Genomic DNA, 26,942 nt, shown 5'->3' with positions numbered 1-26,942 from the left:
AAGTAGTAGTGAAGATTAATGAGAACATACGTATTTATTTATTTATTCATCTTAATTTATTTTCTTTATTTAAAAAATATTTATTTATTTGAGACAGAGAAACTGAGAAGGGAGGGAGGGAGGGAGAGGCAGGGAGGGAAAGAGACAGAGAGACACTTGCAGCTCTACTTTACCAATAATGAAACTTTCCCCGTGCAGGTGGGGATCAGGGGCTGGAACCTGGGTCCTTGCGCACTGTAATGTGTGCACTTAACCAGGTGCGCCACCACCTGGCTCCATGAGAAATATGTAAAGCAGTGTTCATGAATACTATGGATAATACTCAGCCATCTTAGTTATAAAATGCTATCTCAGCAAAGACAATAATAAGGGAAGCCCCCTCCCCCAAGCACTGTTCAACTCTATTTTATATAAGGTGCTGGGGATTGAATTTGGGACCTTTGGTGCCTCAGGCATGAAAGTCTTTTTGCATAACCATTATGCTATCTCCCCAGCCCAATAATAAGATAATTTCAAAGTATGTGCAAGTAAATCAAACACAACTTAAATGACATGTAGTTTTTGCAACAGACCTGACAAAAGGATGAATTTTTTCATTTAGGTGAACTTTCTTTTTAACATCTGGACCACCCTAAAATATAAATTAAAAAAAGAGAAATATTTAATATAAATTAAAACATTGCAAGATAAGATTAACTTATCTATCTCACTAGAAAGAGAGACCAGAGCAGTGCCCTGTCATACACAGAGCTGGGATTGAACCTGGGTCCACACATGTGCAAGTCCTGTGTCCCACCTATGGAGACACTTCCCCATTTATTTATTTATTTTTAAAAAATATTTATTTATGTGGTCCAGGAGGTGGTGCAGTGGATAAAACATTGGTCTCTCAAGCATAAGGTCCTGAGTTCAATCCCTGGCAGCACATGTACCAGAGAGATGTCTGGTTCTTTCTCTCTCTCCTATCACTCTCATTAATAAATAAAATATTAAGAAATATATATATTTATGGGAGTCAGGCAGTAGCGCAGCTGGTTAAGCTCACATGGTGTAAAATGCAAGGACTGGAATAAGGATTCCAGTTTGAGCCTCCTGCTCCCCACTTGCAGGGGAATCGTTTCACAGGCGGTGAAGCAGGTCTGCAGGTGTCTATCTTTCTCTCCTCCTCTCTCCATTTCTCTCTGTCCTATCCAACAACGACAACAACTACAACAACAATAAAAAACAAGGGCAACAAAAGGGAAAATAAGTAAATATATATAGATATTTTATTTATTCCCTTTTGTTGCCCCCTCTTTTTATTGTTGTAGTTATTATTGATGTCGTTGTTGTTGGACAGGACAGAGAGAAATGGACAGAGGAGGGGAAGACAGAGAGGGTGAGAGAAAGACACCTGTTTCACCACTTGTGAAGCGACTCCCCTGCAGGTAGGTAGCCCCCACTTGGGGGGGCGGAATCTTCAGGAGTGGTTTAAGCAGTGTTGCAGATGCTTCTTTTTCTCTCCCTCACTTTTCAATTTTTGTCTCTACCCAAAATAAATAAAAATTAAAAGAAAAAAAAAAAAAGAAAACAAAGCACAAGGACCAGCGTAAGGATCCTGGTTCGAACCCCTGGCTCCCTACCTGCAGGGGAGTGGCTTCACAAGCAGTGAAACAGGTCTGCAAGCGTCTATCTTTCTCTCCCCCTCGCTGTCTTCCCCTCCTCTCTCCATTTCTCTGTCCTATCCAACAACAACAATATCAATAACAACAACAATAACTACAACAATAAAAAACAAAGGCGACAAAAGAGAATAAATAAATAAAAATTAAAAAAATAAAAGCAAGAAGTGGTGCATTTATTGTAGGGGCACAGAGTCACAGAGATAATTGTGGTGGTAATGAAAAATAAAAGTAAGCTAATTTTCCCATTTCTATTAAGGAAGATACTCACAGCAAAATATCCAGTATCTTAAAAAAATATATAGGTTAATGGGCAGGTGAAACAGCACACCTGGACAGTGTATTGCTTGGCCATATTCATGACCCAGGTTTGAGCTCAGTATCTACTAAACTGAAGGAAGCATCTATGCTGGGGTCTCTCTCTTTTATTTTACTATTATATCTATAGATCTACTGATAAAATCACCTAGTTTGGAATGTGAGTGTTATCAAAAATAGGATCTTACCTTTACTAAGGATCAGGGGATGGCTCAGCAGGTAAGCACATGCTGTACCTTCCTGAGGTCCTGGCACCAAATGGGAGTACTATGGATAGCACCGAGGGAACACCATGGATGGGAGTCTCCCTTCCTTATTTTAAAAATGTAGAAAATGGGGCCCAGTAGGCTGCTTAGCAATAGTGCAAGTATAGAGGTCCTGGGTTCATTCTTTGGCATTGCTTTAAAAAAAAAAAAAGAAAAAGAAAAATCTTACCTTTATAAGACTTAAATACTCAACTATCCCAGAGCGGACTGCAGAGGACAATTTCCTAACTGATTCATCACAGACCCAACAGTGAACACCTCTCCTTCCAGAATAGACCCAGAGACGATGCTTAAATCCGAAGTCCTCTGAAGGGGGGAGAGAAACAACAAGTTTTAAAACGAATCCATCAACCCTAGTTCTTGTAAGTATCCTGGCTCCTTTTGTTACATCTTGTCCACTCACCTAACTAAATTATTTGTAGCCTCCCATGCTCCATGTGCTTTGCTTTCATGTTTCCACCTATCCTGGTCTCTTAGCCAAGAATTTCTTCATGCCTCAGCACTTCCATTTCTCTCCCTGACAAACTGGCATTTATTCTTTTTTTAAGATAGGACAGATAATGGAGAGGGGAGGGAAGACAGAGAGGAAAGATAGACACCTGCAGACCTGCTTCACCACCTATGGAGCGACTCCCCTGCAGGTGGGGAGCCAGGGGCTCCAACCAGGAACCTTAGGTGGTCCTTGCGCTTCGCGCCACGTGTGTTTAACCAGTTAAGCTACCTGACTCTCACTGCCTGACTCTCACTGCCATTTATTCTTTTTAAAAAAAATTTAAAATATTTATTTATTTCCCCTTTTGTTGCCTTTGTTTTTTATTGTTACTGTAGTTCATGTTGTTGGGTAGGATAGAGAAAAATAGAGAGAGGAGGGGAAGACAGAGAGGGGGAGAGAAAGACAGACACCTGCAGACCTGCTTCACCGCCTGTGAAGTGACTCTCCTGCAGGTGGGAGCCTAGACTCGAACGGTGATCCTTCCACCAGTCCTTGCACTTTGTGCCACATGCATTTAACCTGTTGCCCTACCGCCGACTCCCCATTGCCATTTACTCTTAAAAGTCCGTGTAGGCATATTAAAAATTAATGTTTCAAGTGTTTAGAATAGTGTTCAGCACATAGAAGAGTTAGCTATTATGATTATCATCTTTTCATCATCTCATCTAGGAAGCTTTTTCTTGTGTTTTTTGCACAGTTGGGGCCTCATACATGCTCAGTTTCACTGTTGCTGGGCTGACTTTTTCCTTTCAGGTAGAGAGAGAGAGACACTGGAACGTCCCTTGGCATTTCAAACCCAGACTGTGTGCATGGTAAGACTTGTATTTTACCTAGCAAGTTCTATCTCCAGCTCCACTTTATTAGAGAGGCCACAGTCCCATTCCCCATGTGCAGTGCTAAGGATTCAATCTGGAAGCTTATGCATGCAAGCTCTGTACTGATATGGCTGCTGGAAGCCTTTTCTGATCCAATCTTGCCCTATAGAATTCTGTATGCACTTCAGCTGCTCTATATTCTCAGAGCACTCTGCACATGCTTAATATAAAATATAAGCCGTCAGTTTTTTTTTTTTTTACCTCCAGGGTTATTTCCTTCAATGTGGAGGCAGTGGTGGGGGCAACTTTGCCATGTGTGTTGTGCACATGGCAAAGCAGCACACTATCCAAGTGAGCTATTTTTCTGGTCTGAATTAGTATTTTATATTTTATTTATTCATTAACTGGATAGAATAGAGTGAAATTGTGAAGGGAGGAGACAGAAGCTTCCCTCAATGCAGCAGAGAGACTGACTCAAACCTGAGTCATGCATATGGCAAAGTAATGCACTATTCAATTGAGCTATTTTCCCCACTAGAGGATAAGAATTTTTGTTTTTTATATGTCCTTTCATCTAGGATAGTACCTAGCTCAGTAGTTAGTGAACTGGGAAATAAGAAAAACTCACTGGTTTGCTTAGTAGCTTTATTTGACTGTCAACTATTATGCTAGTTCTTAATTTTCTCACCATAAGTCCCAGGGAAATACGTCATATTCAAATACTGCTGATACTTGCCCTTCAAAGCTCGGTCTATGATGCGTATGGCCATCGTCATGAGGGTCCAGCACTTAGAACAGATATCTGCAGAACTGGAGGACAGTCATCGTTACTGACTACTAGTGATATCACCCATTCTTTTTTTTGCCTCCAGGGTTATTGCTGGGGCTCAGTGCCTGCACCATGAATCCACTACTCCTGGAGGCCATTTTTTCCCCTTTTATTACCCTGGTTGTTTTACCATTGTTGTGGTTATTATTATTGGTTATTGATGTTGTTGTCGTTGGATAGGACAAAGAGAAATGGAGAGGAGGGGAAAACAGAGAGGGGGAGAGAAAGACAGACACCTGCAGACCTGCTCTACTGCCTGTGAAGTAACTCCCCTGCAGGTGGGGAGCTGGGGGCTTAACTTGAGATGCTTCCGCTGGTCCTTGCATTTTGTGCCATGTGCACTTGACCCACTGTGCTACCGCCCGACCCCCATTATCACCCATTCGACCAGCAAGGCGGGTCAGCACTTACCTACAGCATCTCCTCACATCATCATAGTCTGTCATGTCAATATCAAACACTAGTTCTTTTTCCTGAGCCTGGAAAGCGCCTAGCTTCACTGCATTATGTTGATTGGGCTACAAATACAAAATATCAGTCAGTTTCATTCATTCTTTTTTTTTTTTTACTTCCCCCTGCGGGTGGGGACTGGGGTCTCATACCCCGGTCCTTGTGCATTGTAACATGAGCACTCAAGCAGGTGTCCCACCGCCCAGCCCATATTAGTCAGTTTCTACAAGACCTGGGGTGCAGTCAAATATGTTTATTTCTATCCACCTGGAAAAAATGGCTAAAATGAAATCAAACAAGACAAAACAAACAAACATGTCAAGTCTATGTTAATTAAAGTTCATTAATTTGGTGGCTTGGGGGAATGGTGCAGTGGAAAATGCACTGGACTCTGAAGCTTGAAGTTTCAACCCCCAGCACCACATGTGCCAGAGTGATGCTTTAGTTCTCTTTCTCTCCCTTTCATAAAAAAAAAAAAAAAAAAAATCTTCATTTTTTTTTCTCATTGATTTAGATCCTACATAAAACTGATGACAAAGGGACTGGGCGATAGCCCAGCAGGTTAAGCGCATATGGTGAGAAGTGCATAGGACAGGTGTAAGGATCTTGGTTTGAGCCCCCGCCTCCCCACCTGCAGGGTTGGAGTCACTTCACAAGTGGTGTCTATCTTTCTCTCCCACCTCTGCCTTCCCCTCCTCTCTCGATTTCTCTTTGTCCTATCCAACAAAAGCTATAACAATAACAATAAAAACAAGGGCAACAAAAATAGGAAAATGGCTTCCAGGAGCAGAGGATTTGTGGTGCAGGCACTGAGTCCCAGAAATAACCCTGGAAGCAAAAAACAAAACAAACAAATAAACAAACAAAAACTCAAAAAAACAAAAACAACACAACCTGATAACAGTATACATTTAATCTATTTACAGCTGTGGTTGATGAATATACCATAACTGTTTTCTCCCAGTTCTGTGTATCTAAAATAAATATTTGTTGATCAACAGAAATCACAGCAAAGTAATTTTAAAGTGTCTGATAAGGAAAAGTACATAAAAATAATTAATATCTTATTACAAGGTGGTTTAAAGGTTTACAACTGTTCCTATTTTTTTATTTTTTAATTTTCTCTTTTGTTGCCCTTGTTTTTCATTATTGTTGTAATTATTGTTATTGATGTCCTTGTTGTTAGGACAGAGAGAAATGGAGAGAGGAGGAGAAGACAGAGAAGGGGAGAGAAAGATAGACACCTGCAGACCTGCTTCACCGCCTGTGAAGCGACTCCCCTGCAGGTGGGGAGCCGGGGGGCTGGAACCGGGATCCTTAAGCCGGTCCTTGCGCTTTGCGCCTCGTGCGCTTAACCCGCTGCGCCACCGCCCGACTCCCAACTGTTCCTATTTTTTAAATATTTTATTTATTTTGGATAGAGATGGAGAGAAATTGAGAAGGGAAGGAGATAGAGAGGGAGACTCCTGCAAGTGTTTCAACAGCTGTGAAGCTTCCCCATTGCAGGTGGGGACTGGGGGCCTGAATCTGGGTCCCTGAGCATGGTAACGTGTGCTCTACCAGATGTGCTGCTGCCTGGTCCCCCAACTGCTTTTAATTTAATTTAATTAAATTAACCAACCAATCATTTTATTTATTTATTTTTTACAGAGCACTGCTCAACTCTGGCTTATGGTGGTAAGGGGGATTGAACCTGGGACTTTGGAGCCTCAGGCACAAGAGTCTCTTTGCATAACCACTATGCTATCTACCCTTACCCATTTTTAAAAATTTTTTTTTAACTTATTATTTATTTCCTTTTGATGCCCTTGTTGTTTCATTATAATAATTATTGTTGTTGTTATTGATGCCGTTGTTGTTGGATAGGTCAGAAAGAAATAAAGAGAGAAGGGGAAGAGAGAGGGGGAGAGAAAGACACCTGCAAACCTGCTTCACCACCTGTGAAGGGACACCCTTACAGTTGGGGAGCCGGGGGCTCGAACCCGAATTCTTACACCAGTCCTTGCGCTTTGCGCCATGTGAGCTTAATCCGCTGCGCTAACACCCGACTCCCCCTGTTTTTTTTTTTTTTTTGCCTACAGGGTTATCACTGGAGCTTGTCCCAGCACTATGAATCTGCTGATCCTGGAGGCTATTTTTCCCATTTTGTTGCCCTCGTTGTGGTTGTTATAGCAGTTGTTGTTGGATAGGACAGAGAGAAATTGAGAGAGAAGGGGAAGACAGAAGATGAGAGAAAGACACCTGCAGACCTGCTTCATCACTTCTGAAGCGACCCCCCTGCAGATGGGGAGCTAGGGGTTCCAACCAGGATCCTTACGCCAGTCCTCGAGGTTTGCACCACAAGTGTGCTTAACCCGCGGTGCTACAGCCCGGCCCCGTTTTTAATTTTAAAGACTGATACGTAGACTGAGTGGGTGACCGAGGCCAGAGCTGCACTCTGGCATATGTACGCTGGGGAACTGAACTCAGGACCTAATGCTCGAGTCTAATATTTTATCCATGTGCCACTTCCCAGATAACTGTTTTTATTATTTATATGTCTTCCCCATCTCTCTCTGTCGTATCCAACAATGACATCAATAACAACAAAAATAATAACTACAACAATAAAACAAGGACCAGAGTAAGGATCCTGGTTCAAGCTCCCAGCTCCCCACTTGCAGGGGGGGGGGGACGCTTCACAAGGTGAAGCAGGTCTGCAGGTGTCTATCTTTCTCCCCCTGTCTTCCCCATCTTTCTTGCTTTCTCTCTGTCCTATCCAACAACGACAGCAATAACAATAGCAATAATAATAATGACAATGTTAAACAACAAGGCCAACAAAAGGGAAAAAATAGCCTCCAGGAGCAGTGGATTTGTAGTGTAGGCACCGAGTCCCAGCAGTAGGCAGTAGGCTTAGAGCTTGTGAAATGAGCCCCCTGCAGGTGGGAGGCCAGAGTTTCAAATTAGGATCCTTGTGTGGGTCCTTGTATTTCACAGTATGTGCACTTTGCCCAGTGCACCACTGCCCGAACCCCTTATTTTTACTTTCTGGAATGCCTTTTATCATTCAAGCCTTTCTCGTGTCCTATTACTTGTTTTCCTGATTCTTCACGTAGTCAGATGTCTGTATTTATTTATTCTTGCCACTAGGTTTATCACTGTAGTTTGGTTCCTGCACAGCTCCATCATTACTAGCAGGCTTTTTTTTTTTTTTTTTTTTTTTTGATAGTGGATGAGAGATAGAGAAAGCGTGACACCTGCAGACCTGGTTCACCGCTCAAACTGGGATTCTTGTACAGGTCCTTGTGCTTTTTACTATGTGTACTTAAGCTGGTGTGCCACTGCCTAGCCCCCCTTTTCTGTTTTTCTATGCAAAAATGCATTATGACTTTTCTGACACCCCAATATATATATTTATTTTAATAGAGCACTGCTTAGTTCTGGCTTATTATTAGCTTTGTTGCTGGGAATTGAGTCTGGGACCTCTGAACCTTAAGATGTGAAGGTCTGGGAGTCGGGTGGTAGCACAGTGGGTTAAGTGCACATGATGCAAAGCGTAAGGATACTGTTTCCAGCCCCCGGCTCCCCACCTGCAGGGGAGTCATTTCACAAGTGGTGAAGCAGGTCTGCAGGTGTCTGTCTTTTTCTCCCCCTCTCTGTCTTCCTCTCCTCTCTCCATTTTTCTCTGTCCTATCCAATAACGACAATGTCAATAACAACAATAATAACTACAACAATAAAACAAGGGCAACAAAAGAGAGTAAATAAATATTAAAAAATAGATGTGAAGGTCTGTTGTACTACCGATGGCACAAGTCTTTTATTTATTTATATTTATTTTTAAAAAAATATTTATTTATTCCCTTTTATTGCCCTTGTTTTATTTTTGTAGTTATGATTGATGTAGTTCTTGTTGGATAGGATAGAGAGAAATGGAGAGAGGAGGGGAAGACAGAGAGGGGGAGAGAAAGATAGACACCTGCAGACCTGCTTCACCGCTTGTGAAGCGACTCCCCTGCAGGTGGGGAGCCGGAGACTCGAACCGGGATCCTTAGGCTGGTCCTTGCTCTTTGCACCACCTGCACTTAACCAGCTGTGCAACTGTGCGACTCCCAAGTCTTTTATTTATTTATTTTGGATAGAAACATAAAGAAATTGAGATGGAATGGGGTGGGGAGAAACAAAAATACACCTACAGAACTGCTCACCACTTATGGAGTTTTCCTCCTGAAGTTGGGGGTTGGAAGGCTGAATCCATTTAAAAAAATATATATTTTAAGTTTCTTAAAATATTTATTATTGGATAGAAATTGAGAGGAGGGGGAGTCCGGCGGTAGTGTAGCGGCTTAAGCACATGTGGCACAAAGCACAAGGACCAGAGGAAGGATCCCGGTTTGAACTCCTGGTCCTCCACCTGCAGGGAAGTCGCTTCACAAGCGGTGAAGTAGGTCTGCAGGTGTCTTTCTTTTCTCCTTGTCTTCCCCTCCTCCCTCCATTTCTCTCTGTCCTATCCAACAACGAAGACAGACAACAATAATAATTACAACAATAAAGCAACAAGGGCAGCAAAAGCGAATAAATAAATAAATAAATAAATAACTTAAAAACAAGAAATTGAGAGGAGGGGGAGATAGAAAGGGAAAGAGACAGACACCTGCAGCCCAGCTTAACCGCTCATGAAGCTTTCCCCCTGCAGGTGGGGACCAGGGGCTTGAACCTGTGTCCTTGCACACTGTAATGTGTGTACTTAAACCAGGTGCGCCACCGCCTGGCCCCTGAATCCACATCCTTGACTATGGTAACATGCCACTCAACTGGGTGCACTGCCAACATGCTGTCAGTAGGAAAAAGTACATTTAAACATTTCTAGCGACTCAAAAGGATGTGTCCAATCAGTTTCAACTAAGTCTTTGGCTCAAGTTGTTACATTGTGTGCTTTGTGGCTACCAGGAAAGAAAGTTGACTAAATATAAGTACTTATTTCCTCCGAGTCTGTGTAAAAATGGTGGAAAGTTTCCTTTTTTTCTTTCTTACTAGAACCGGGAAAGGTGCAATTGTAAATGTGCAAGGCCTGGGTTTGTGAAGTAAAGTAAAGCTTCTAGGGTTGGCAAAATGCTCAGTTGGACAGTGCACCTGCTTTTCCATGTATGTGGCCGTTTCTAGTCTGTCTCCCACTGCACGGGAGCAAGCTTTGGTGTCGTGCTGTTTTATCCTCTCCCTCTCGCCTTCAGGGTTATCGCTGGGGCTTGGTGCCTGCACCATGAATTTACTGCTCCTGGAGGCCATTTTCCCCCCGCTTTGTTGCCCTTGTTGTTGTTGGACAGGACAGAGAGAAATCAAGAGAGGAGAGGAAGACAGAGAGAGGGAGAGAAAGATAGACACCTGCAGACCTGCTTCACCACCTGTGAAATGCTCCCCCCCGCAGGTGGGGAGTCAGGGGCTCTAACCGGGATCCTTGAGCTTTGTGCCATGCACTTAACCCATTGCGATACCCCCCCCCCCCCAATCTCCTTTAAAGAAGGAAAGATTTGTTTATTTACAAGTGAGGCAGGACAAGGAGGAGGAGGGGGAGGAAGAGGAGAGAGAACCAGAGCATCGCCCTGGCACATGATGCTCGGGTTTGAATTTGGAATCTCATGCTTGAGAGTCCAACATTTTATCCACTGTGCCACCTCCCAGTTTGTGGTCTCATTATCTGAAAAAGTCATTCTGGAGTGATTATGCTCTAGTGATGACCAAAACAAATCATCATACTTAAAAAAGAAAAAAACAAATTCCAAAAGGTTCAGAAATAGGCAAAAAAGCTGTATTTGGAATAAGCGTATATAGAATGAAGCCAAGATTAAAAATAGGAGGGTTGGAATGATGTTGATCAAATGTCTGACCTAAAATAAATATGTAGACAAGTTAACACTGAAGGAAAAAAAAAAAAAAAAAAAAAACAGGAGAGTTGGTTCAGAATATATTTATCAAGCAGTTAGTAATTCAGATTTCTATAATTCTGCAGATTTAAGTGACTGTGCTTGCATTTCTCTGGTATATGTGCTGCTGGGGATTGAACTCAGGACCTCATGCTTGAGCAATGCTTTAACCACTATGACACCTCCCAGACATGTGCTTGCATTTCTCTGGCCAAGGCATCTGAATTATTATCTGGAGAGCCAAGAAAAGTAGTTCTTGACTAGGGAGATAACAGGCACAGTATAGAAATTTATAATACAGGGCTAGGAAGACAGCATAATGGTTATGACAAAGTTTAGATCTGAGACTCTTAGGTCTCAGGTTCAGTCCCTATCACCACCATAAGCCAGTGCTTTTGGTCTTTCTCTGTATCTCATTAAAATAAAGTAAATTAAAAAAATATATATTTAAAGTAGTTCTTTAAAAATTTTTTAATATTTACTTATTTATTTCCTTTTTGTTGCCCTTGTTGTTTTTTATTGTTGTTGATGTCATCGTTGTTGGATAGGACAGAGAGAAATGGAGAGAGGTGGGGAAGATAGAGATGGGGAGAGGGGAGGGGAAGACAGAGATGGGGAGGGAAAGACAGACACCTGCAGACCTGCTTCACCACTTGTGAAGTGACCCCAACCCCGCAGGTGGGGAGGCGGGGGCTCGAACCAAGATCCTTAACCCGCTGCGCTACCGCCCAACTCCCAAAATATTTTTTAAAAGAAACTTATATTAGGGGCTAGTTGAGTGAGATAAGTCAGAAAGAGAAGGATGAATATGGGATGATCTTACTCAAAGGCAGAAGTTGAAAAACAAGAACAGAAGGGAAAACAAAGCAGGACTGGAGTTGGTGTATTGCACCAAAGTAAAAGATTGTGCTGGGGGAAAGGCTCGGGTCCTGGAACAGGATGGCAGAGGACCTGGTGGGGGTTGAACTGTTATGTGAGAAACTGAGAAATGTTACGCACGTAAAAACTATTGTATTTTACTGCCAACTGTAGACCATTAATTCCCCAATAAAGAAATTAAAAAAAAATTCACACCCACCCCAATGTTTACTGAAGTGTTATTTACACTAGTTAACATAGGGAAATAGCTGCTGTGCCTAGAGTGACTGGATAAAGATGTACATATATATACAGTGGAATACTATTCGGTAATACAAAACATAAAAATTCCTCACTTGAAGCAAAATGGAAGGAACTTGAAATGGTTAGGTGATGGGAGTCGGGCAGTAGCACAGCGGGTTAAGCGCAGGTGGCGCCAAGTGCAAGGACTCATATAAGGATCGCAGTTCGAGCCCCTGGCTCCCCACCTGCAGGGGAGTCGCTTCACGGGCGGTGAAGCAGGTCTGCAGGTGTCTGTCTTTCTCTCCCCCTCTCTGTCTTCCCCTCCTCTCTCCATTTCTCTGTCCTATCCAACAACGACAACAACAATAATAACAATAATAAACATCAAGAACAACAATAATAACCACAACAATCAAAAAAACAAGGGCAACAAAAGGGAAAATAAAAAAAAAAAAGAAACGGTTAGGTGAAGAGAAATAAATCAGAAGAAAAAAGGACTAGAGGGCTGGGGGAGACAAGCATAATGATTATGCAAAAAGGCTTATGCCTGAGGCATCCAAGGTCTCAGGTTCAACCCCTGCTCCCTCAGCTAGAGTTGAGCATTGCTCTGGTAAAAATAAATAAATAAATACAAAAACAAGTGTTGGATGATTTCAGTCAGGTGTGTAATATAATGCTGTAACACAGCTGAACAAAGAAACAATAAATACTGGTAGTAGAACTAAGGACACATGAAGGGATGAGGGACAGGATGGGAGAAAAGGTGGTGAGGTTAAAAATTAAACAACCAAACACACATTTAAGGGGGATGCCAAAAACCAAATACAACCCCTACCCCAACAAGCCCCAATCAAATGTCTTACTCTGTGTGAATATACAGCGCCTATATCAATCTTGTATGGATTAAATTTCTGCATCTCCTTTTCCAGATCATTTTGGTTGTTGAAGGATTGGTATCGAATGTAAATATCATCTTTCAAAGTGAATGAAAATTCACGGTGTTGGAAGTAATTCTTTATCACTGCAAAATAAATATGCACTTAAAAGTAAATTTGAAAGAGTCAGGCGGTAGGTAGCTCAGCAGGTTAAGCGCACGTGGTGTAAAGCGCAAGGACCAGCGCAAGGATCCCGGTTGGAGCTCCTGGCTCCCCACAAGTGGTGAAGCAGATCTACACGTCTCTTTCTCTCCCCCTCCTCTCTCCATTTCTCTCTGTCCTATCCAACAACGACGCCATCAATAACAACAACAGTAATAACTACAACATCAATGAAAAACAAGGGCAACAAAAGGGAAAATAAATAAATACAAAAAAAAAAGTAAATTTGAGGGGGCCGGGTGGTGGTGCACCAAGACCCAGGTTCGAGCCCCCCACTATCCACCTGCAGGGAGTGAAGCAGGTCTGCCTGCAGGCATAGTTTTCTCTCTTCCCTATTTCTCCCTCCCCTTTCAATTTCTCTATCAAAACAACAACGAAAAAATAAATAAAATAAATATTCATGATACTTTATTCTGCTCATGCCATTCTAACCTTAGGCAGTGGGAAGATTTTTGTTGTTAACCAGAGCACTGCTCAACTCTGGCTTGTGCTGGTGCCGTGGGTTGAACCTGAGACTTGCAGACTTAGGTATGAAAGTCTTTGTGCATAACCATTATGCTGTCTCCCTTGCCTAGGAGGTTTCTAATGAGCTTGTGTCTGTCACTGCTCATACAGTGGAAAACAAACAAACAAAACCTAGTACCTAACTTGAAGGAATTTACCATCTTGCAGCTGATCAGGAAAAAAGAAAAAAAGGGGAAAGATGCGTAAGTATATAATGCCATTTCTCTCTCCTCCGTGGGCACTAGCAAATGCTCCTCTTTCTCAGATGCAAAACTCTCTTTTAGGTGTTAAGTAACTTCTGCTTTCGACTGCGGAGCAGGTAAACTGGGCATAGAATGAGATCCCGACCTCGCAATGGTAGAAGCAGCGAGCCTGCCTTTCACTGTGGTTGTGGGTTGGTCATTCTACTCTCTCTCGGCCCATGGACGCCCCCGACTTGGGGGGGGGGAGGCTGGAGATTATGCTTGAGCCAGCGCCCGGCATAAAACTTGGTGCACATGAACCAGCTGCCCCCCAAATCCCGAAACTCCTCACGATCCCCTCCAGACTCCCCCCCCCACCCTGTCACCTCCACCATAGTTGAGCCAGCGGTAGTACTGGGCGTAGGGAAATAGCCTCCGGTAATAAAGTTTAAGCAGCTCCGGCAGCTCCGCGGGGTTAAACGTCTCCATGGGGCGCGGAATTGATGGCCGGAAGAATCCCTGAACGAATTGGCGGGAACAATGTTTAAGTGGAGTTACCACCACTGCGCAGACGCGGAACATTCGTGCAGCGCAGTGCCGTCAGCAGGGGCTGCCGGGAATTGTAGTTCCGTACGGGCTGGCCTGAGCCGGGAGGAGGTTCCCTTCTGTGCCTTTGCTCCCACCGCCAGGTCTGCAGCTCAGGTGGGTAGCAGGCTGCGCAGGTCCCAGGAGGATCTACAAAAGGCGAGTCCTTGAGCACATTAATTTTGGTTATTTAGGTAAAGTAATAAATAGGTAGGTAGATAGGTAGATATTCATATTCGGGGTTATCGGTGGTTACCATACGAATCTGTGTCCAAGTCCCCTCCCTGATCCGCGGGGGTGGAGAGTAGAGGTGGGTATGCGGCTGGGGCGGGGAAGTTGAAGCTTCAGCAGCAGTGGAGATTTGTTGCAGGTGTCTCCTCCCTCTCTCTTATTGTAGCTAGAGCACTGCTCAGCTATGGCTTATGGTGGTGTGGGGGATTGATCTTGAGACTTTTGGAGCCTCAGGCATGCATCACTTTGTATAACCATTATGCTATCTACCTCTTTCTTTCTTTCTTTCTTTCTTTCTTTCTTTCTTTCTTTCTTTCTTTCTTTCTTTCTTTCTTCCTTCCTTCCTTCCTTCCTCTCTCTCTCTTTCTTTCTTTTCTTTCTGCCTCCAGAGTTGTCGCTGGGGCTCAGTCTCGACCGGACCTGCCAATATACGCGGATATCTTCGCCCGCCCTGTTCAACGCTTGACGTCACCCAATCTGGTCCCCTATGCCTACACTGAACTTCTCTGTTCCAGACTCTTGGAAACAGAGTTGGCAGTCAGCTGAGGTAAAGAACAAACACCTCATCACAGACCCCTGCAAGCGTCAACCCGGCTTTGACCTAGCACGTTATGATTGGGCCCTCCTCAATGGCTATCGAACAGGCCATGGCCAGTGTGCCGCTATGTTCCATCGCTGGGGAGCCAGAGACGACCCGAACTGCCCCTGCAGCTACAGACCGACTATGACCCACATAGTCAATGACTGCCACCTCTCCAGATTCAAAGGAGGTCTCGAAACTTTACACCAGGCTCAACCTGACGCTGTTGACTGGCTACGGAAGAAGGGCAAACGCTAGAAGTGCCTGCACTATGAATCCACTGCTCCTGGGGGCCATTTTTTTCGCCATTATTGTTATTGTTATTGCTATTGTTGTTGGATAGGACAGAGAGAAATGGAAAGAGGAGGGGAAGACAGAGAGGGGGAGAGAAAGACACCTGCAAACCTGCTTCACTGCTTGTGAAGCGAGCCCCCCCACCACTGCAGGTGGGGAGCTGGGCGCTTGAACCAGGGTCCTTATGCCCTTGGACTTGGCGCCATGTGCGCTTAATCTACTACCTGTTTAAACCTACCGCCAGACCCTCTATTTGTCTTATTTTAATAAGAAAGAGAAAACAGAGGAAAAGATAGATGGATAGATGGATGGATGGATGGGTAGATAGAGAAAGAGAGAGCAGAAAATGATCAATTCTGACTTAAGGTCATGGTGAGGATTGAACCTGGGACCTCAGAACCTCAAGCATGAAAGCTTTTTTGCATAAGCATTATGCTGATTCCCCAGCCTCTATTTATGTATTTTAAAATATATTTATTTATTATAGGATATATATATATATATATTATATATATGGAGAGAGAGAGAGAGAGAGAAAAAGAGTGAGAGTGAGAGTGAGAGAGAGAGAGAAATTGAGAAGGTAAGGGAGATAAAGAAGGGGAGAGAAAGAGACTAATTTTTTAAATTTTTATTAGGAGCAGGTGCACCGTTCCTGGAAGTACTGCAATACCAGGTCGATGAGTGGAGCGGAGCGGATGGAGCAAGCCCCTATTCAGACTCCCTGCTCCAAAAATCCATTTAATATATTGTCCTCGGATAGAGGACTTATCAGATATTAAAGTGATAAGAACAGATACTGCACTTGATCTTAGCCGAAAGGCCGAGAAGCGATAGAGACTAATTTTTCTTTCTTTTTTTTCTTTTTTTTTGATTTGTGATTTAATTTTTTTCCTTCCTTCCATCCATCCTTCCTTCCTTCCTGTTGTAACAATAACAGCAACATAAGAACCCCCCCCCAGCACCTCGAACTACAGAGCATCATGGGAAATTGTTGGGCATCCGACTGCAGCCTTTAATTTCCTGAGGCTCCACAGGTGCTGGACTGGTCCCCAGCCCACTCTGTCTTTGAAATTGTCCATTTCCACTGTCACATGCAAATAGCCCTTAAATACAAAAGAGAGCCCAGTACAGAAAACTGCCGGGGAGGTGCTTAGAACCAATCTTGGAAGTCCTTGTTGAGAAAATGGGACTCTTCCTCAGGACCACCCTGGATCTGATTCAAGAATTCCAACAATTAAATAGTGGCTGGGCTCTGCCTCCATACTGAAGAGCACACTCCTGGCCTCTTGTCAGCCTCTCCTCTGGTGCCTTGGCAGGTTAAGCACAGAAAATGTGTGTACTTTGTCTTCTCATGAAAGGTTGAAATCTTATTTAAATTATTATTATTGTTATCATCATTATTATTTTACCAGAGCACAGCTCAGTTCTGGCTTATGGTGGTATGGGGCATTGAACTTGGAACTTTGGAACTTCAGGCACAAGAGTTTCTCTTTTTTAAGATTTACTTATTTGTTTTTCATAGAGACAGAGATATTGTGAGGAAAAGGGGAAATAGAGGAGAGGGAGGGAGACAGACAGACAGACATCTACAGCACTGCTCCACCACTTGTGAAGCTTCTCACATGCAGGTGGGGATTAGGGTGGTGAACCTGAGCACTTTTTTTTTTTTCACCAGAGCACTGCTCAGCTTTGGCTTATGGCAATGTGGGGGATTGAACCTGGGACTTGAGAGCCTCAGGCATGAAAGTCTCTTTGCATAACCATTATGCTATACCCCCACCCAACCTGAGTTCTTGTGCACTGTAATGTGTGCACTCAACCAGGTGCCCCACCACCCAGCCCCAGGTCTCTTTGCATAACCATTATGTTATCTCCTCTACCAAAATTTGATTTGATTTTATTTTTACCCAACTAAGGACAAGAACTGGCTGGGAGCACCGCATAGTTCTAGAGCACTGGACATGTATACCTAAGGACAGGGTATATACTTCCTGACTTTGCTCTTCATTGTCATAAAACTGGCATTGTGGGTCTCTCTCATTTAGATGCATTCTGCGGCATATCCACAAGGTGGCAGCAAAACACCAACATCATGGTTATAAGTACAGGTTGCGCTGAATGTATTTTCAACCTAACATTCAATGTACACATTGTTTAAGAAGCGGTTGCTCTGTTTCTGAAATTTATTTTATTTTTTATTTTTTGCTTCCAGGGTTATTGCTGGGGCTCGGTGCCTGCACTACAAATCCGCTGCTCCTGGAGGCCGTTTTTTCCCATTTTGTTGTCCTTGTTCTTGCCCTTGTCGTTACAGCTATTGTTGTCATTGATGTTGTTGGATAGGACAGAGAGAAATGGAGAGAGGAAGGGATGAAAAAGATAGACACTTGCAGACCTGCTTCACCGCCTGTGAAGCACTCCCTTGCAGGTGGGGAGCCGGGGGCTGGAACCAAGATTGTTACACCAGTCCTTTGCGCCATGTGCGCTTAACCCGCTGTGCTACTGCCCGGTGGATCTGTTTTTATAAGCGAACTTAAACCCAGTTTTTTTTTTTTTTTTTTTTTAACCAAAGCACTGGTCAGCTCTGGTTTATGGTGGTGTGGGGGATTGAATTTGGGACTTTGAAGCCTCAGGCATGGGAGTCTCTTTGCATAACTATTATACTAACTACCCCTCCCCTTACATGCACAGTTCTTAATATCCGAATAATGGACTTTCAGGAATGTCTCCTTAAAATGTAAAAATGTTTAGAAACAACCTGGTTTACTGCGTTTTGCGACACCCTGTGGACATATCGTATAATGCAGCTGAGTAGGGAGATAAGGGGATTCTTTAGATACCATTTAAAACAAAATGGTGGGCGGGGGAGATAGCATAATGGTTATGCAAACAGACTCTCATGTCTGAGGCTCCTAAGTCCCAGGTTCAATCCCCCGCTCCACCATAAGCCAGAGCTGAGCAGTGCTGTGGTGAGAAAAGAAGAAGAAAAAAAACCAAAATGGTAAAGCAACCCGTGAGGAGCAGGTCTTGAATGCCTGAAGTCCCACATGAAAGCACCTACACAGGCAAAACTTCCCAACTGCTGGAACAGGGCTATGGTTTCACCTACTCTCATTGTGCCTCTCTTGTTTCTTTAACCTTTATCTCCCTGTAAACAGCACTCCCCCAATTTGCATCCTCTAATTAAAGGAGCATGGAGCCAATCATGATCTGTGAAATTCTGCTGACACCTAACTCCATAAATAGCATAATGCTGAATAGTTGAGTTATTGTGACCAGGGTCGTTGCTGGAGCTCGGTGTCAGCATTACGAATCCACCGCCGTTTTTTCCACCCCCCCTTTTTTATTTGATAGGACACAGAAATTATTATTTATAGAGAGAGAAATTGAGAGGGAAGGGGGATTAGAGGAGAGAAAGTCTCTCTCTCACACAAACACACACACAGAGACCAGGTGTTGGTGCAACTGGTTAAGAACACACATTACTGGGCAGGGGTAGATAGCATAATGATTATGCAACAGAACTGTCAAGCCTGAGGCTCCAAAGTCCCAGTTTCAATCCCCTGCACCACCATAAAACCAGAGCTGATCAGTGCTCTGGTAAAACAAACAAACAATAAAATAAACACACATAGTGTGCAAGGATCCAGGTTCAAGCCCCTGGTCCCCACCTGCAGGGGGAAAGTTTCAAAAGTGGTGAAGCAGGGCTGCAGGTGTCTCTCTGTCTCTCTTCCTATCTCCTCTTTCCCCTTCAATTTCTCTCTGTCTTTATCCAATAATAAATAAGGAGAGAGAGAGAGAGAAATAGGGCTGCAGCATTACTTCACTGCATGTGAACTTCTCCCCCTGCAGGTGAGGACCTGGGGCTTGAACCCAGACCCTTGTGCACTGTAACATGCACGCTCTATTGGGTGCGCCACCACCTGGCAGCTACATAGTGTTTTAAATGAATATATAATGCCCAATGTAGAGTCTACAGACTGCTCAGAAATGGAGAAAGAGTCTAAGATTATGGGCAGGTAGATAAATACATCAGGGAGCTATTAAATTAGAAGAAAGGCTGCTTTCCTGCAGCCTGGGGGAAACCTTTGAACATTGTTTCAAAGACTTCACCTGAAACCCAAATTTGCAATGAGTCAGTGTCACTCCAGTTTCACTATTAAATAAGTAGTTTCAATGATTCTGAAAAGATGTGCATGTATGTCTTCAAACAACAAGCATTTATTGGAGAACAGTCTGGAGACTTTCAGAAGGCTAGAAATGGACCTACCCTATGACCCTGCAATTCCTCTCCTGGGGATATATCCTAAGGAACCCAACACATCCATCCAAAAAGATCTGTGTACACATATGTTCTTGGCAGCACAATTTGTAATAGCCAAAACCTGGAAGCAACCCAGGTGTCCAACAACAGATGAGTGGCTGAGCAAGTTGTGGTATATATACACAGTGGAATACTACTCAGCTATACAAAATGGTGACTTCACTGTTTTCAGCCGATCTTGGATGGACCTTGAAAAATTCATGTTGAGTGAAATAAGTCAGAAACAGAAGGATGAATATGGGATGATCTTACTCTCAGGCAGAAGCTGAAAAACAAGATCAGAAAAGAAAACACAAGTAGAACCTGAAATGGAATTGGCGTATTGCACTGAAGTAAAAGACTCTGGGGTGGGGGTGGGGAGAATACAGGTCCATGAAAGATGATAAATGACATAGTGGGGGTTGTATTGTTATATGGTAAACTGGGGAATGTTATGCATGTACAAACTATTGTATTTACTGTTGAATGTAAAACATTAATTCCCCAATAAAGAAATAAAAAAAATTAACAAAATTCACCACCTTGACCATTTCAAATGTATAATGCAGCAGTGTTAAATATATTTACATTGTTGTACAAGGGAACTCCAGAACTATTAGTCCTACAGGCTGGCATTACCATATACATACTGGTGAAGAGCACATAGACAATGACAATTAAAAAAAAACAACAAAAAAAACCCCAAGCATTTATTTATTTATTTTATTATTATTATTTTTTATTTAAGAAAGGATTAATTAACAAAACCATAGGGTAGGAGGGGTACAACTCCACACAATTCCCACCACCCAATCTCCATATCCCACCCCCTCCCCCGATAGCTTTCCCATTCTCTATCCCTCTGGGAGCATGGACCCAGGGTCATTGAGGGTTGCAGAAGGTAGAAGGTCTGGCTTCTGTAATTGCTTCCTCGCTGAACATGGGCGTTGACTGGTCGGTCCATACTCCCAGTCTGCCTCTCTCTTTCCCTAGTAGGATGGGTCTCTGGGGAAGCTGAGCTCCAGGACACATTGGTGGTGTCTTCAATCCAGGGAAGTCTGGCCGGCATCCTGATGACACCTGGAACCTGGTGACTGAAAAGAGAGTTAACATACAAAGCCAAACAAATTGTTGAGCAATCATGGACCCAAAGCTTGAAAAAGTGGAGAGGAAGTATTAGGGAGGTACTCACTGCTAACTCTAGTATACTTCTGCTTTCTTACTTTGGTGCCATACTCCAAACTCAGTCAATTTCTGCTTTGCGTTTCTACTTCTTTTTTGTTTTTTTTTTTTACATGCATAACATTCCCCAGATTCCCATTTAGCAATACAACCCCCACTATTTCATTCGTCATTTTTCATGGACCTGTATTCTCCCCACCCACCCACCCACCCCAGAGTCTTTTACTTTGGTGTAATACTCCAATTCCATTTCAGGTTTGACTTGTGTTTTCTTTTCTAATCTTGTTTTTCAACTTCGGCCTGAGAGTGAGATCATCCCATATTCATCCTTCTGTTTCTGACTTATTTCACTCAACATGATTTTTTCAAGGTCCATCCAAGATCGGCTGAAAACAGTGAAGTCACCATTTTTTACAGCTGAGTAGTATTCCATTGTGTATATATACCACAACTTGCTCAGCCACTCATCTGCTGTTGGACACCTGGGTTGCTTCCAGGTTTTGGCTATTACAAATTGTGCTGCCAAGAACATATGTGTACACAGATCTTTTTGGATGGATGTGTTGGGTTCCTTAGGATATATCCCCAGGAGGGGAATTGCAGGGTCATAGGGTAGGTCCATTTCTAGCCTTCTGAGAGTTCTCCAGACTGTTCTCCACAGAGGTTGGACCAATTGACATTCCCACCAGCAGTGCAGGAGGGTTCCTTTGACCCCACATCCTTTCCAGCATTTGCTGCTGTTACCTTTTCTGATGTGTGACATTCTCACAGGAGTGAAGTGATATCTCATTGTTGTCTTGATTTGCATTTCTCTGACAATCAGAGACTTGGAGCATTTTTTCATGTGTTTCTCGGCCTTTTGGATCTCTTCTGTGGTGAATATTCTGTCCAATTCCTCCCCCCATTTTTGGATGGGGTTATTTGTTGTCTTGTTGTTGAGTCTGGTAAGCTCTTTATATATGTTGGTTATGAAACTCTTATCTGATGTATGGCATGTAAAGATCTTCTCCCATTCTGTGAGGGGTCTCTTGATTTGGGTAGTGGTTTCTTTTGCTGTGAAGAAGCTTTTAAATTTGATGTAGTCCCATAGGTTTATACTTGCCTTAGTCTTCCTTGTAATTGGATTCGTTTCATTGAAAATGTCTTTAAAATTTATGCGGAAAAAAGTTCTTCCAATATTTTCCTCTAAGTATCTGATAGTTTCTGGTCTAACATCCAAGTCCTTGATCCACTTGGAATTTACTTTTGTATTTGGTGAAATACAGTGATTCAGCTTCATTCTTCTGCATGTTTCAACCCATTGTTTCCAACACCATTTGTTGAAGAGACCCTGCTTTCCCCATGTAATAGTCTGAGCCCCTTTGTCAAAGATTAGATGTCCATAGGTGTGGGGCCTCATTTCTGGGCTCTCAATTCTATTCCACTGGTCAGTGTGTCTGTTCATGTTCCAGTACCAAGCAGTTTTGATGACAATGGCCCTATAATATAGTTTGAGATCTGGCAGTGTGATGCCTCCGGTTCTGTTCTTTTTTCTCAAGATTGTTTTGGCAATTCTAGGTCTTTTCTGGTTCCAGATAAACATTTGTAGCATTTGTTCTATTCTCCTAAAAAATGTGCTTGGGATCTTGATGGGGATAGCATTAAATTTGTAGATGGCTCTGGGTAATATATTCATTTTGATGATGTTAATTCTTCCAACCCATGAACATGGAATATCTTTCCACTTCTTTGTGTCTTTTTCAATTTCTTTGAGTAGTGACTCATAATTTTCAGTATACAAGTCTTTCACTTCTTTGGTTAGGTTTATTCCTAGATATTTTATTGTTTTTGTTGCTATAGAAAAAGGAACTGATTTCTGGATTTCAATTTCTTCTAACTTAGTGTTTGCATAGAGGAATGCCACTGACTTTTGAATGTTAATTTTATAGCCTGACACATTACTGTATTGCCTGATGATTTCCAAAAGCTTCTTGCTAGATTCCTTAGGTTTTTCCATGTATACTATCATGTCATCTGCAAATAAGGAGAGTTTGACTTCTTCTCTTCCAATCTGTATTCCTTTAATTCCTTGCTCCTGCCTGATTGCTATGGCAAGAACTTCCAACACTATGTTGAATAGTAATGGTGATAGTGGGCAGCCCTGTCTAGTACCTGATCTGAGGGGAAATGCTTCCAGTTTTTCACCATTGAGTATGATGTTGGCTGTAGGTTTGCTATATATAGACTCCACTATCTTGAGGAATTTTCCATCTATTCCTATTTTTTGTAGTGTTTTGATCATAAAGGGATGTTGTATTTTGTCAAAGGCTTTCTCTGCATCTATTGATATGACCATGTGGTTTTTGGTCTTGCTTTTGTTGATGTGGTGGATCACATTGATTGATTTACGTATATTAAACCAACCTTGCATGCCTGGGATAAACCCCACTTGATCATGATGAACAATCTTTTTGATATACTGCTGTATCCGGTTGGCTAGAATTTTGTTCAATATTTTCGCATCTATGTTCATCAGAGATATTGGTCTGTAGTTTTCTTTTTTGGTTGTGTCCCTGTCTGCTTTTGGTATCAGGGTGATGTTGGCTTCATAGAAGCTGGCAGGGAGTATTCCAGTGTCTTCAATCTTCTGGAAGACTTTTAAAAGTAGAGGTATTAGTTCTTCTTTGAAAGTTTTGTAGAATTCATTTGTAAAACCATCTGGTCCAGGACTTTTATTTTTGGGAAGATTTTTGATAACTGTTTCAATTTCATTAGCTGTGATGGGCCTGTTCATGTTATCCACTTCCTCTTTACTTAGTTTTGGAAGTTGGTAGGTATCTAGGAAATCATTCATTTCTTCCAGGTTCTCTAACTTGGTGGCATATAGTTGTTCATAGAAGCCTCGCATGATATGTTGAATTTCTGCAGTGTCTGTTGTGATATCTCCTCTTTCATTTACTATCCGATTTATTTGGGTCTTCTCCCTTTTTTGTTTTGTGAGTCTGGCTAAAGGCTTGTCGATTTTGTTTACTCTTTCGAAGAACCAACATTTACTTTCATTGATCTTTTGTATGGTTTTCCTATTCTCAATGTTATTTATTTCTGCCCTAACTTTAGTAATTTCTGTCCTTCTGGTTGCTTTAGGGTTCCTTTGTTGTTCTTCTTCTAGGTCTTTAAGATGTGCAATCAGGCTGTTTATTTGTGCCTTTTCTTGTTTCCTAATGTGTGCTTGTATAGCTATGAACTTCCCTCTTAGGACTGCTTTAGTTGTGTCCAAAATATTTTGATAGCTTGTGTCTTCATTTTCATTGAACTCTCGAAACATTTTGATTTCTTCCTTGATTTCCTCTTTGACCCAGAAGTTGTTAAGAAGTGTACTGTTTAGCTTCCACATTTTGGCACTGTTACTAATCTTTTGTTGATTGTTAAGTGTTAGTTTAATTCCACTGGTGGTCTGAGAAGATGCTTGGGATGATTTCAGTGCTCTTGAATAGGCTGATGCTGTCTTTGTGGCCTAACATATGGTCTATCCTTGAGAATGATCCATGTGGACTTGAGTAAAATGTGTATTCCAGTTTCTTGGGATGAATGACTTTGAAAATGTCCAATAGTTCTAGTTTATCTATCTCTTCATTTAGCTCCCTTATGTCTTTACTGATTTTCTTCCTGGATGATCTGTCAAGTTGAGATAGTGGGGTGTTGAAGTCCCCTACTATGATTGTGTTACTGTTAATATATTGCTGTAGCTCTTTCAGTAGAAGTTTGATGTATTTAGATGGCTTCTCATTGGGTGCATAGATATTAATAATTGTTAAGTCCTCTTGATTGACTGATCCTCTGAGCATTAAGTAGTGTCCATTCCTATCTTTTTTAATCTTATCAAAGTCTATCATGTCAGATATGAGAATAGCTGTTCCTGCCCTTTTTTGTGGGCCATTGGCTTGTATGATAGTTTTCCATCCTTTCACTTTAAGTCTGTGTTTGTCTTGTTGCGTTAGGTGAGTTTCCTGTAGACAGCATATTGTTGGGTTGTGTTTTCTGATCCATCTTCCTACTCTGTGTCTTTTAATAGGTGAATTCAGGCCATTCACATTTATTGATATCAAAGATTGAAGATATTTTAACGCCATTCTTGTAGAGTTTTAGAGTGTTTTGATATATGTTCTATTTGTGGTGGTCTGTTTGTTTATAGGAAACCTTTCAGAACTTCTTTCAAGGCAGGCTTGGTGATGGTTGCTTCCTTCAACTGTTGCTTGTCTGAGAAGGTTTTGATGCTTCCATCTAGTCTGAATGACAATCTAGCAGGATATAGTATTCTTGGCTGAAAGCCTTTCTCATTGAGCACTCGATAGATATCTTGCCATTCTCTTCTGGCCTGTAGTGTTTGTATGGAGAAGTCTGCTGCTAATCTTATGGGTTTTCCTTTGTAGGTGACTCTTTGTTTTTCTCTTGCAGCCTTGAGGATCCTTTCTTTATCCTTATTCCTTTCCAATCTAAGTATGACATGTCTTGGTGTCTTTAGGTCTGGGTTAATTCTGTTTGGGACCCTCTGGGCTTCTTGAATCTTTATGTCTTTGGTGTTGTCGAGACTAGAGAAATTTTCAGCTATTATGGCCTGGAGAACGCTTTCTTCCTCCCCTTCTCTTTCTTCCTCTGGTAAGCTAATAATGCGTATATTGTTTCTTTTGAAGTCATCCCATAGGACTCTGTTGTTGTTTTCAGCATCTCTTAATCTCTTTTTGAGGTCTCTTACTTCTTCTTTAGTTGTCTCTAATTCATCCTTAATCTTGCTAATTCTGTCTTCAGCCTCATTGATTCTATTCTCTCTGCCCTCTACTGCTTTCTGGAGTTCATCTATTTTGTGCCCTGCTCTGATACTGTTTTAGCTTGTTCAGCTAGTTGCCTTCTTAGCTCAGCAATTTCAGCTTTCAGCTCTCTAATAACCATGAGATTATTAGAATTTTCTTCCATATTCTCATTTGTTGTTCCTGCAGTTCTGATTACAATTTTTTCAAATTCTTTACTCACTCCTGTTATTTCCTTAGCTAATGTTTGGATGTTGAACTCATTGTTTTGTGCTTCGCCCTCTGGAGGACTTTTAGCTGGACTCTTGTCCTGGTTCGAGTCTCCATTATTTTTTCTTGTTGTTTTAACCATTTTATATAAGTTAACAGTTTTTTCAATCCCTGAGTTGGAGTTCAGTGGTGTAAAAGCCTTTTTTTTTTTGTTTTTCCCCTGTAGGCTATGGTAGCCTGAGGGCTTTTAAACTATCAATAGGCTTCTTGGCTTAATCAATGACTCCTGACCAAGAGATAAAGCAGGGTGTGGCAGAGATAATCCAGTGGTTATGCAAAGAGACTTTCACAGCCCTTCAGCTATGCCACCGAGGTATAGGTCTTCTCCTGAGTTTCCCAGTTAGATCTCTGTGCCCTCTCTGTTGCTGCTCCAGATTCTGAGGGTAGTAGCAATGGAGACTCAGAGTTGTACTTGGTGAGTCTCTGGGGAGTCCTTTCCTCCCTTCAGCTGTCCCCTTGTTGGTGGAGCAGACTGGAGGTGGTGTCTCCACTGACAAACTGTCGAACTGTTAGCAGTCACTTAATCTCTCCTTAGGCCCCTCTCTCTCCTCTCTGTCACCAGCCACGCGTGTTTGTACTCACGGGTGATTTACTGGGTTTCTGTGGTCATTCTAGTCCTGTCTTGTTTCGGTCCGGGTGGTCTCCTTTGGTATTCCTAGTTGATCCGGGAGAGGAGAGGAGAGGAGAGAAAGCGATCTGCTGCTCGTAGCTCCGCCTCCGGAAGTCGAATCCGGGAAAAGTTTTTTTAACATTAAAAAATTTTGTTTTTTATTTATTGGATAGAAACTGCCTGAAATTGAGAGGGGAGGGGATGATGGAGAGGGAGGAAGATATAGAAACACTTGCAACACTGCTTAACCACTTGCAAAGCTTCCCCCTATAGGTGGGTACCAGGGGCTCAAACCTGGGTCCTTGTGGATTGTAATGTGTGCATAACTAGGTGCGCCACCACCCAGCCTCTTGGGGGAAAGTTTCACGAAATGTGGTTCCTCCCTCCTGCACTGCTCGTGGGAATGTCCATTGGTCCAACCTCTGTGGAGAACAGTCTGGAGAACTCTCAGAAGGCTAGAAATGGACCTACCCTATGATTCTGCAAT

The 26,942-nt window shown here is 42.5% G+C and overlaps 1 protein-coding gene and 2 non-coding genes across 3 annotated transcripts in view; 1 reads left to right on the top strand and 2 right to left on the bottom strand.

The window, feature by feature from the left end:
- PRIM1 (DNA primase subunit 1) overlaps positions 1-26,562 on the bottom strand; it is a 45,508-nt gene extending 18,946 nt beyond the window's left edge. The window contains exons 1-7 of the mRNA XM_060195139.1: positions 26,424-26,562; positions 14,006-14,333; positions 12,700-12,857; positions 4,794-4,900; positions 4,290-4,363; positions 2,415-2,551; positions 573-631 (exon numbers count right to left, since the gene is read on the bottom strand). Coding sequence (XP_060051122.1) covers positions 573-631; positions 2,415-2,551; positions 4,290-4,363; positions 4,794-4,900; positions 12,700-12,857; positions 14,006-14,201 — 731 coding nt within the window. The 5' untranslated portion in view covers positions 14,202-14,333; positions 26,424-26,562. The remainder of the gene's footprint in view (positions 1-572; positions 632-2,414; positions 2,552-4,289; positions 4,364-4,793; positions 4,901-12,699; positions 12,858-14,005; positions 14,334-26,423) is intronic.
- On the top strand, positions 10,672-10,735 carry LOC132539708 (small nucleolar RNA SNORD78). The gene has a single exon (XR_009551034.1). It is a non-coding gene; the product is annotated as a small nucleolar RNA SNORD78 (small nucleolar RNA).
- LOC132539555 (U2 spliceosomal RNA) lies at positions 15,946-16,141 on the bottom strand. Its single transcript, XR_009550910.1, has one exon. It is a non-coding gene; the product is annotated as a U2 spliceosomal RNA (small nuclear RNA).
- Positions 26,563-26,942: the final 380 nt, after the last annotated feature.

The sequence above is a fragment of the Erinaceus europaeus genome, chromosome 7 (assembly GCF_950295315.1).
Source record: "Erinaceus europaeus chromosome 7, mEriEur2.1, whole genome shotgun sequence".
In the NCBI taxonomy this organism is placed as follows: Eukaryota; Metazoa; Chordata; class Mammalia; order Eulipotyphla; family Erinaceidae; genus Erinaceus; species Erinaceus europaeus.
The sequence above is the reverse complement of the archived record's forward strand: the minus strand, read 5'-3'. Positions and strand labels throughout refer to the sequence as shown.